We start from the raw sequence: 11943 nt of genomic DNA on the forward strand, positions 1-11943 counted from the left end.
AATGGAACCATTTGCATCATGAGGAGTTAATTTGGGGGGGGGGGGGGGGGGGGGGGAAGAAAAAGAAAAAGACTTGGGCAATTATATTAAGAGGGTGACGAGATTTAAAAAAAAAAAAAAAAAAAAAAAAAAAAGAACAACAAAAATAATCCAATACAGTATATGAGATTTGCATTGAAATCTATTAAAAATGAATATTGGAGATTAGAGTAGACATTTTAACAAATCCAATTTGCGTTCACTGTGCATCTTTTGGCCATGTTTTTATTTGGTAGCATTTTTAAAAAGGTATTTGTTCACTTCCTGTTGACGCAAACTCGCCCCCGCCATTTCTTTTCAGAGTGCAAGGAATGAATGAGTGGATGTTCACAAGCAAAATTCTCTTCCCCCAGCAACTGACATGCATGCGAACACACACGCACGCACACACACACCTACATACGTATGTAGAATATATCAAAATAATTTATCTTTTTTTTTTTTTTTTTTTTTTTTTTATATCCGCTGGTGAATGCTTATTTTGGGAACCAAGATCGTCACTGGCTTCAAATTCCAATCTGTGACATTAATCAGCACAAACAATCATCCTTTCCTGTCTTTTGTGTCTTTTGGACAAGTTGCCCTCTGATGCGCATCACGCGTCTTCTTTTTTTTTATTTTTTACAGTCTGTGTGTGTCAAGTTGAAAATGAACACTGGAGAGGGTGCATTTGTGTACAAGTTGGGTTGGAAAACTTTGAATGTACTGTATTTGTATTTGCAGTGTGCATGTGTGTGTGTCCATCCTCATGCGTCAGAGGGTCTTTCAGTTACTGTGGTCCTGAGCAAACATATTAAGAACTAACTAATCACTGCTTCTACAGCCCAAAGCCACACACACATACACATGCGCGCACACGCACACCCACACACAATGCAGCCTAAACACACATTTACAAAACGATATTGGCTCTCAAAGCTTGGCTGCCAAAGTCCCCAAATGTCACCAATCTATTGAGAAGCAAGAGGCGGAGCAACGTGATCCGATTGGTTGACGCAGATTTACCGCTGGGTTGTCTGTTGTCCGAAGCGGAATTTAAAAAAGGCGAGTTTGTCGAAAGGAGACGAGAGCCGGCGACAAACTCCTGACAAGTCTTCTTCTTTAAGAGGCGCATCTCCGGAACATGAACCAGCAACAAGGACACTGAAGATTGATTCAGACAACAAGAAATTATTTAAGGAAATTGCTGCGTTGACGAACACCAAATCTTGGTTGAAATACTAACTTTTTTCTTTTTAAAAGAGTGATTTTCTTCATATATTTTTTGGAACATCCCAATTAAAAACATCCAAAAAAATGATGACCAATGGACCGACTTCAAAATAAAACAAAACAAAAGAATCCAAAGAAACAATTATTTATTTCATTTTTCGGCCTTTCCGAGTCACCAATTAGATCGAAAATGCTTTGCGGAGCTGCAAAATTGCCGTTCATTCCTGTTATGATGCTGATTGTCACCACCCAAGTATGGACAGCACCCACAGAGAGAGGTAATGATTTTTTTTTTTCTTTCCGCTTCCTATAATTGCTTAAACATCAATATTGTTTTGTAACTAATCTTTTCCAATGTTTTTAATTCAACAAACAGATTGTAGCTTCAGTTTCATCAACTTTGATATAGGGCAACTCAAATTATATGATAGCAATGCCCAGATTAAATGTAACTATATCCCCGACGGGACTGTTATTGGCATTGAAGATGAGATCAGACAAATCTGATTGAATGTTTAGCATGTGCTATTATCTTGCATTTAATTATTTTGCAGAATAATGGTGTTGATAAGTCCCTTGGTGAGCTTGTGAGTGTGGATGGTTGTTCGTCTGTGTGTGCCCTGCGATTGGCTGGCAACCAGTTCAGAGTATACCCCGCCTGCTGCCCATAGCCAGCTGGGATAGGCGCCAGCACCCCCAACAACCCTTGTGAGGAGCAAGCAGTTAAGATAATGGATGGATGGATGGATGGATGGATGGATGTTTTGATAAGCCGCTAGGTCACATTGAATTGGTTCATTTCATTGAACATGCAATACAAAATATAAACTAAAAGTGAAGGAAAGAAAATACAAGCCAAAAAGGAAAAGAATTACCTGCAAAATCAGAATTCACATGTTCAAAGGGAGTAGGAAGAAGAACAAGAACTTATCTAGTCCTACTACCACTAACTTATATCATAGTAATGTACTAGGAGTTATTATATTTCACAATATATCATTAAAAGTAAAAGCTAAAATAAATCCCTGCATATACAATTAATATAATCACAATATGATAAATAAATAAAAAAAAATGCAATTGTATAATTGTAACGTGCTGAATGAGCCAAATATTCTGTTCTGTAAAAAAAAATATCCAGGCAGATTAAATGAATTGGAATAAGGATGAACAAGTACCAATAGCAGATATTGATTTGGGGCCAATACTGGACTTATTTTAAGGTATCGGGTACTCGTGGAGGCTGCCGATGCCATCAACCAATACTTACGGCAACAACAAAAAAAACAAAAAAAAACAAAACAAAAAAAGAGTATTCCTCCTTGGCAGTAGTTGGCGCTAGTGTTAATTTCATCAACAAAAAACTAACCAAAAATTATTTCGTCAACACATTTTTCACCGGACAAAAACTAGACTAGACGAAAACCCCCATTAAAAAACAAAAACTGGGACTAAATCAATACGCATTTTCGTTGACTAATGAAGACGAGATGAAAATGTACTTCACTTAATAAAAACTGGACTAAAATCTATGGACATTTTAGTTCATGAACAAAGACGAGACGAAAATGATGTGATTTAGTAAAATCTTGTCTCTGCTAATCTGTCACTGTGACACTGTCATGTGATGTGACACACCCCTTTTAAAATCTGTAGCTAGCGAGTGCACATGCACAAACACATGGGAAGATTCACGGTGAATGGTTGAAAAAATAAAAATAAAAACCTCAAATGCTAGACTTATAGTCGCCTAAAAGTTGACTAAACAAAAACGGGATGAGGTTGACCTAACTATGATAAAAACTAACAAGCGTGATTGAAACTGGACTAAAACATAGACTAAATTTAAAAATGGTTGATAAAATGAACACGAATTGGTGCTTTACTGCAGCAACACATCAACATCTGAGCCTGAAAGAATGGTCTTGAAATGTTTTGGAATTTTGAATTTGAGATCCCGGAACAAATTCAACTTGTATCTCAAGATTAACAACATCTAGCTTGATTGCAAGTAAGCAGCAGGACAGAGAAGAGAGGGTCGTTGAGTTGTCATTTTTAACAAAATCTACAAGATTCTTGCATTGGCAGGGGTTCATTTTACAAAGCAGTTTCAACAAACTCTGAGACTAACCCTGAAATGTGAGTTGACCTACCCTGAGAGAGGAAACAGCTGATTTGAGTCGGTTTGATCAACGCAGAGTAGTTTCACCTGGAGTTACGCTCGTTAAACCGCCACCAGAAAAAGACCGCATCAATGGAGCCCCGATTCGACGAGTCACCGCGGTAACGGGAAAGCAGAGGGCGTGGGCGGGAGAATGTTGCTGCTCTGGTCAATGCGTGAATTTAAATGTAGTCTTTTGCAATCACAATAATATTACAAGGGAAAATCTGCTTATTAATTTATTTCATTTAGGTGCAATCCTGCGGGGGAGGAGCGCACTTGAATTAAGATGAAATATAAAAAATGAAGTATAAACACGTTCAAACAGATAAGAAAAACAAAGCGCAACACACAATATATGCTGCGATGTGAGCGCGTATGACTACGGCTACAATGTTGCAAATGTAAGGACGGATTAAGTTGTTTACCGGTATGTAGTTGATGGACTGTAATGTGAAATGGTACTGTTCACAAAGACAACTGGAAATGCCAGAACATCTATCCGCGGCCTGATAACCATCTCACAACGAATATGTAATTCCCAGTGCTGTCACGCTGTACATTCTAAAAAGAGAATTGTTGTACCTATTTAACTCATTCACTCAAGGCCATTTTCACTGAAGCAACCCCCTTCACCGGCTGTTTTGCCTCATTTTGCAAGGCCCACAGAATATTGTGTCCTATTGCTATCAAAACATGAATCCTACCAAAAGAAACATAGGAGACTCTTCTTTCATCAGGGAAAAAAAGGTATATTTCTATCTGTTTCCGTTTTGGAGCAATTAGCATTTAGAATATAGCTAAGTTTCACTAAACTTTGTTTAGAATTGTGCGTTAATCGGTTTGTTGTCAACATGGCCCTGGTTGATCTCTTATACTGCCACCTGCTGGCATTTTTGTAATTACTTTTTATTATTATTATTATTATTATTATTATTATTATTATTATTATTATTAGTTTTTGTAATTACTACCATTGCTTCACCCGTTCTCTGCAGTTGAGAGGCTGCATCAAAGCCTTGTGTAGTCTTTGGGACACTAAAAACATTTTAAATAGAACATATTTATACGTTTTGGGGAGCAAATTAGTTATTATTACACATTGAATTGTTAACCAACTTCATAAAATTGCTTCAATTGGTCAAACACAAATAAAATTAAGTTAATCCAAAGTGAATATATTAAGTTTAATTAATTATGAGTTCATTAAACTTAATATAGTCACTTGAATTAAGTTAATCCAAAATGAATCCAAAGGTGAATATCTTAGTTTAATGAACTCGTAATTAATTAAAATTAATACATTCACTTTGGATTAAATTAATTCAATTGTGTGTTACCAATTCAAGCAATTTTATTAAGTTGGTCAACAATTCAATTTGTAATCTTAAATTGGTTCAACAAATCTCTTTTTAGGGTACACATACATCAACGGGATCAAAAGGACATGCCATGTTTGTGGAAAAAAGTGGACTTTTAATAATGGCATACGGACTTTTTTTTTTTTTAAACAGACGGCAGAGCTACTATCTCACGCCAAAACTTGCCAGTTGACTGTCGTGTGTGGCTGAAAGGAGGCGGAGACGGAGAGAAAGTCGACTTTCATTGTGATAAACCTGGTACTGACCAGGTTCGGTTCATAGACTCTCTTACCTCTTTTTATGAAAACGGCTCGAGTTACCTCTCTTTCTCTGGTTGAAGTTATCTCGCTTTCTGAAACGGAAAACACAGAGTTCCCCGCATTTCAGAGTTTAACAGTCTCAGGGTTCTCACTAAACCTGCTTTGCGAAATGAACCCCAGCACAGAAAATCAACCCTGGCAATGACTTGTCGGCCATTTTCCATTTCCCTAGATCCGCTGAAACCTCCCAATCTTCTTCCCACTCGTATTCATCTGTCAGCGGAACCCGCAAGATCTTCTACCCTTGCTCAAAGCGAGTTCTTCAAACAGTGGCGCGTCAACAGCCGAGCGGCCGGAACGGAAGGGACGAGACGGGGAGACCGAACCACCTCGAGGACGTTTACCGCCGCCATGAGACACCATGCGGGGACAGACGGTTCCGAGAAGCGGGTCCAGATACTTAAGATGATCTCGGTGCTTGAGGAGATGCACCGGACGTTCAACAGTACGCTGAGCACAAGGATCACCTTCCTCCCACGAGGTTACCGTTCCCACGTTTCTTCTAGCTCTCTGTCATCCAAACCCTCAGCACTGTTGTCTTTTTGTTTGACATTGGCAATAATAATTTTTAGGGGTATAGGGATGATTAAATTTTTAATCGTAAATAATCGCATGACTTCAATAGTTAACTCACGATTAATCGAAAATTTTATACCTGTTCTAAATGTTCTATAAAATATTTGTTTTCTAGGTTTTCATACTCTTGTTATAAAATTCAAATAAAAGTTAAACTAAAAGAAATATGGATGCATCATTGATACAGTAATTTCATAATAATTTATACAATTGTGCTAAAGTTAAAATGTTGTACTGTAAAAAAAAGTGTGATATTGATTTGTGTTAAGGTTATTTTTCTGTCACTAGATGGCATAACTGCATTTGTAAGACGTCGGTGAAAGCCCAGTGCATTTTTCTTTTCATATTGAGAGCTATCTGATCTTTAAAATGAAGTAACGTGAAATCTGCACATTTTAAAATTGTTAAATACAACTTAACCCCATACTCCACAAATATATGCATTATTATCTGTTCTAAATGTACAATAGAAAATTAGGGGTGAAAGTGATTAAAGCTCTTAATTGTAATTAATTGCATGACTAATAATTAACTCACGATTAATCACAAATTTTATATCTGTTATAAATGTACAATAAAAAAAAATGTTTTTCCTGAATTTCATACTCTTGTCAACATAAAAGTGGGGAAAATATGTTGTAATAGAAATATGGCTGCATCTTTTAGTCACTGATTTCATAATAATTCATACAATTGAGTTAAAATTAAAAAGATGTACTGCACTTAAAAATAATTAGTGTGTTATTGATTTGTTGGTCATTTTTCTGCCACTAGATGGCATAATTGCATTTGTAAGACCTTGGTGACAACTTGTTGCATTTTTCTTTTCATATTAAGGGCAATCCAATCTTTAACATGAAGTAACTTGTGAAATTCTACACATTTTTTAAATTGTAAGACAACTTGACTACATTCTCTACAAATATATGCATTATTATTAATTTTATGATTGCGTTAAAAAAAATAGTAGTGTTAAAGGAACTTTAAATTAAATCAAAATTAACGCACTAATTTGACACACCTATTATGATCTTTTTTTTTTTCTTTTTTTTTTAAAGTGTGTCCACAATGGAACACAAAGCTAGCATGGCTCTAATCATAAATCCTAATTATTTAGATGGAGGCCATTCAGCATTTATCATTCATGCAGGGATGGAAGCTATATATGTAATGTAGGAGGTGTGTCAAAAAATTCCAAGATCCTTCCGTTTGCTTCATTCAGTGTGCCAGAAGAAATGATCTTGCTGCTGCTTCAGCATGAAAACATGCCTGCGTAATGTACCCTGAGCATCTGACAGTTCCTGGCTAAGAAGAACTTCTCATAACCTTATGACACACATATACGTCTGCTAACTATAATAACACATACTCTTTTATATACATACATAAATATGTTCCCTGTTCGAATGGATGTTTCAGATTGTCTGTCAAAGTCTGTTGACTGTGTTGTGGCATCATGACAGTGAACAACCAGCCACACAATTCGGAAGAACCTCACATGAAACCCTCCCAATGAAAAAAAAAAACACATAAAACGACATAATGCAACTTTGGTACTGCATGTTTTGAGTCTAATTGACTTCTTAAGTTGTTCTTGGCATTTAATGTGTTAACTACGAACTTCTAACTAATTTCCTCGGCGCTAATAAACCTAAGTGCTATGAAATGGGGGATTATATTAAATGAAATGCATGATGATATCAACAATAACTTTTTATTAAATGTGTACTGTTGGGTTTTTTTTTCTTTTCAGCGAATGCCAGAAATTCAGGACGAAAAAATAAAATGGTAGGTCCCGTTTAATATTATGCTTCTTACTGTGAACAGAAAATGTAATACTAGAAAATGGCCAGCAGAAAGATGTGAGTATGCTTGCTGGGAACATAAGGCGTAAAAACGTAGCCTTAAAATCAACAAGGAAGATAATATGAAATTTCAATGTAAAAGAAAATAATGATGTCATTTATGAGTCTACAAATAAAATATTGTTGATTTATGTGTAAGGCGGCACGGTGGGCGAGTGGTTAGCACGTCCGCCTCCCAGTTCTGAGGACTCCGGTTCGAGTCCAGGCTCCGGCCTTCCTGGGTGGAGTTTGCATGTTCTCCCTGTGCCCGTGTGGGTCTTCTCCGGGTACTCCGGTCTCCTCCCACATTCCAAAGACATGCATGGCAGGTTAATTGGGCGCTCCGAATTGTCCCGAGGTGTGCTTGTGAGTGTGGATGGTTGTTCGTCTCTGTGTGCCCTGCGATTGGCTGGCTACCAGTCCAGGGTGTCCCCTGCCTACTGCCCAGAGCCAGCTGAGATAGGCGCCAGCACCCCCCGCGACCCTTGTGAGGAATAAGCGGTCAAGAAAATGGATGGATGGATAATTTATGTGTAGCTATATGGTGTTTGGCATGAAAAAAAATGTTTTGAAATGAGGATTGTTTGGCCTTGCCAGAGATCAACCAGGTTAACAATTAGTACAACGCACCTTTTTTGATTGTCTTTGCTGTTCTGATGAGGCTGCAGTGATGTCGACCACGGCTTCCCCAGCAGTCGCCAACAGCACTTCTTCCGGTGCGAGTGCTGGCGTCCTTGCGCCAAGCCTTACCGGCCGCAACTTCCGCAAGTCCCTTCCACCGCAGTCCAAGAAGACTAACAAAAGAGGTAAAAGTCAAAGGTGTCAACTTGCTTACGGATTTTGTGTGTGTGTGTGTGTGTGTGTGTGTGTGTGTATGCATGCGATGACTATGCTGCTCTGGCTTTATTCCATCTCATCCTACTACTAACAATAAAAAGAACACAAACTATTATAATCTGCACAACCAATGTAGCCAAACAGAAAAGAGATATGAGTTGAATTCGTTCCATGACTAACCTCGTATCGCAAATCATCTTTCTCTTTTGAAAAGTCCAAATGTCCAGAAACAGAGAAAACAGAGTGCACTCAAAATTACCTAACCTGACAATAGCCAGATTGATATTATTATTCACTCAAGGGAGTTCTCCACAATATCAACCTGGAACTGCTCTACTGTGATTTCGGGAAAGGCGGGATATTCCGAACAACACTTCGAGCTGATTGGACGATGCGGCATCTTGTGCATGTTTGTTGCGACCAATCACAGCCACGGATGAAAATGTCGTCTTAGTTCTATTTTAAAATGTGCTTTAAAATGTTAAGGCATGGGGGTGACCCCCTTGAAAGGGGGTGATGGGGAGCAGAGTTTTTAACCTGTAAAAGTAGACTCGGGGTCGTATCTTAAATTTGCGCTCGCAAGTCAAAGCAAAAATGTGGCCAAATGACGACTTGTATGTATGTATTCTTGAGGGGGTATCTTCTAAGGCAACCCCTGCAGATGAGAAAAAATGATAAAGGAATCACCTTTTCAGTGGCAAGCCAAACCCACTTGCTTGAAAAACAGAAAGTTGGTTTAAATGACCGCTGTTCGGGTTTAAAGAGGTAGCAGTAGACAAGTTTTTAACTTCATCCTGCTCCTTTTGAACATGTAAACCATGAATGATTGCAATAAGTTTATTTTTTCTTTTACATTTTTAACTGCTACTTGTTTGTGTTTATAATTTCAATAAACAAACAAACAAACAAACAAACAAACAGACAAACCGTGCAAACAAATTTGTTAATTTGCTGTGACGTATTCTTGGTGAGTAACTTGGCTCTTCGGCGGCGGAAGTCCATTGAACTAGTGACAAATTAATAGTGTGTTTCCTTCACCATTAAACTCAGTTTTAAATGACCAGAATTACATATTAACAAAACCAGCGGCTAACGGCACTAGCATTGGAAGAATTTAATTCCAAAGGAGACGTGTGTCAAGATCACAGACTTCAGTAATTATTATGAATGGCTTTGACGCTTACCGCTGTCATGAGAAGTGAAGCCACCGGCGGCCCTCTTACGTTGCCACTCGCTCAGACCGCCTATATCGATTACGTTGATTTCTGTAAGCGTTTCCATGTTGAATTCTGTCCCTATAATGAAAATGCCTCCAATAAGACTGGGAAACGTGCTAATGCACATTTCAACGGTGAAATTGCGCAGAATATTAGCTAAATGTGCTATAGTTGTTCTCTAAGTACGGCAAACACACTAGGTCAAAATACGTAGATAGTGGCCAAATTAAAATGACTTCCGCTCTATGCTGATTACACGCTCAGTGTGTTTCGGGTTGCTACTTGCTTCGACTCAGAAATGCGCTTGAAGGCTACTGTATCAAGTATTTCTTCTTTTCTCTTTTTTTTTTTATATTTACCATTATTTAGAAGTACAAGTATACTACATTGAATAATTAGTGTAGGTTTTTATAGTGTTTTTGTTTAGTGGCGTACTGACTGTATTTGCATTTGTAGAGTTTGTCGAGATATAATTTACCTATAGAAAGAACAATTCACATCAATGTCCCTTTTGAACCTTATAGTGATTTGCAGGCTGTATCGAGCGATGAGTCTGGTTTCCAGGCTAGTAGTAAATACAAAATGATGGATGCTAACGAATGTTTGCTGATGCTGGCAACATTAATATTATTTTTACCTCTATTGTCTATGAGCTAATTTTTTTCTCCATTTTTTTCTTCTTCAACAGTGTGTTTCTGGAAGTACTGCTCACAGAACTGAGTTTCAACACCCCAGTGTAATCTGTTCCACCTGTGAGCCTCCTTCCGCTTCCTCCACCTCTCCTTTATGCATCCATCATACCATCATGGCCTTTGCTTTTTCAGAGTTACTTTTTTTAAGTGAACTATACTATTCCTTTACCAAAGTGTCTCAGAGCTTATCACAAATTTCGATTCACCTCCATCCATCTATTGTGCCAACCACTTTCCATACCTATCCTCTGGGCTCGTGTTTGACCTCTGCGTGCTAGGCAACTGTTGCTTGGACATCTGCAAGCCTGGGGCCTTCCACCACGCCGGCGCCAACACCGACTTAGACCTTTTCATCCAACTCGTTAATTAACAAAACTGACCGATCAAAGAGAACGATGTGTGCTCAAGGCTAAGCACATGAAAAGTAAAAAAAAAAAAAAATCCTCATTTAATATCACCCTGCCCGCCGACAGACAGATGCACATTCTTTTTTTTATGTGTATGCCTTCTTCAAATAAAGTACTTCTCCAACATGCCAACAACCAACGGCAACAATTTAAATTGATTTTATGTTTTATTGTCTTTTTTTTTTTACTTCTATTAACTTTTGTTGAATGCATAAGTACTCAAAAGTTGGGTCAATTGATTTAACAATTTGAAAACAATATGGATCATTAGTGAAACTGTGCATCAGTTTAGGATTTAGGTGATGAGTTAAAAGTGTGTCAAAACATAAAACAACTTCAAAATAAATGTAATGATATGTTCATAGATAATGAGATGAAATGATGTTGTTAAGAAATATGCAATAAACCAGGTGCTCGATTCCAGAAAGAAAGTTTAATACAGACCTGTTTTGCCTGTAAAAAAAAAAAAAATAAAAAAAAAGAACAAAAGAAAATTGAGCAGATGTACAAAACTGGTGCAAAATTTCAGCCAAAGCAAGCCGGCAGAAACCAAATCATATAAAACTCTGGCATATAAATACAATATTGTCTGAAATGAGGCTATAACTAATTATTAATTTAGTGCTAAATTAATCTGTCAATTTGTCGATTAATCAATGAATCTGTGAAAAAAAACCACGTTTTAATTTCCATTATTTTATTTTTAAAAAATGAAATTATTTCATAACTATTTCACAAACAAATTAATTAATATTCAGTTACCTGCTTGGTCTGTAAAATGTCAGAAAATATGGAAACATGTTATTTGTTTTTCAAAGTAAAAGCAAATGCTTTATTTTGATTCATGGAGTGCTCTAGAAATTGGAGAATATAGAAATCTGTTGAATAGCTGAAATTATGAAGATTTGGACAATTTTAATAATAAATAAATAAATAAATAAAACAGTATTTTGAATGATTAATCGATGAGCAAATATAATTAGGGGTTGATTTGATAATTGATTATTAATCATTGCAGCTTCATGGCTTAGGGTAGAGAAATTCACAGGCAACAAGTTTTGTACATTCTTGCAGTCAACATGCAAATTGCACCCTCCTTCAAAATTTGCTGCTCGATCATGTGAGGTGGATGCATCATCTTCCGCTCACTAAAACAGATTTAGCCAGATTAGAGAACAATATTTGAGATAAACTTGTGTACAATCCTTGAGATCATTTCATTTAAAATGGGAGCATGAACAAAAGTGAGTTTTCACTTATATTTATTATTAATGTTC

General features: G+C 37.1%; 1 protein-coding gene across 1 annotated transcript; it reads left to right on the top strand.

Annotated features, from left to right (window-relative positions):
• Positions 1 to 1119: 1119 nt before the first annotated feature.
• Positions 1120 to 10747, top strand: urp2 (urotensin II-related peptide). The gene is made up of 5 exons (XM_077515332.1): positions 1120 to 1529; positions 5266 to 5574; positions 7423 to 7457; positions 8175 to 8319; positions 10256 to 10747. The coding sequence occupies exons 1-5, from the start codon at positions 1346 to 1348 to the stop codon at positions 10285 to 10287; spliced, it is 705 nt and encodes a 234-aa protein (XP_077371458.1). The 5' UTR covers positions 1120 to 1345; the 3' UTR covers positions 10288 to 10747.
• The last annotated feature ends 1196 nt before the right edge of the window (positions 10748 to 11943 follow it).

Source organism: Festucalex cinctus, chromosome 2 (genome assembly GCF_051991245.1).
Source record: "Festucalex cinctus isolate MCC-2025b chromosome 2, RoL_Fcin_1.0, whole genome shotgun sequence".
Taxonomy (NCBI): Eukaryota; Metazoa; Chordata; class Actinopteri; order Syngnathiformes; family Syngnathidae; genus Festucalex; species Festucalex cinctus.

Coding starts and splice junctions, on each gene's coding strand:
- urp2 (XM_077515332.1), top strand. CDS start 1,346: ATGGACCGACTTCAAAATAAAACAAAACAAAAGAATCCAAAGAAACAA. Junction 5,575..7,422: donor GATCACCTTCCTCCCACGAG/GTTACCGTTCCC, acceptor TTTTCTTTTCAG/CGAATGCCAGAAATTCAGGA. Junction 8,320..10,255: donor CAAGAAGACTAACAAAAGAG/GTAAAAGTCAAA, acceptor CTTCTTCAACAG/TGTGTTTCTGGAAGTACTGC.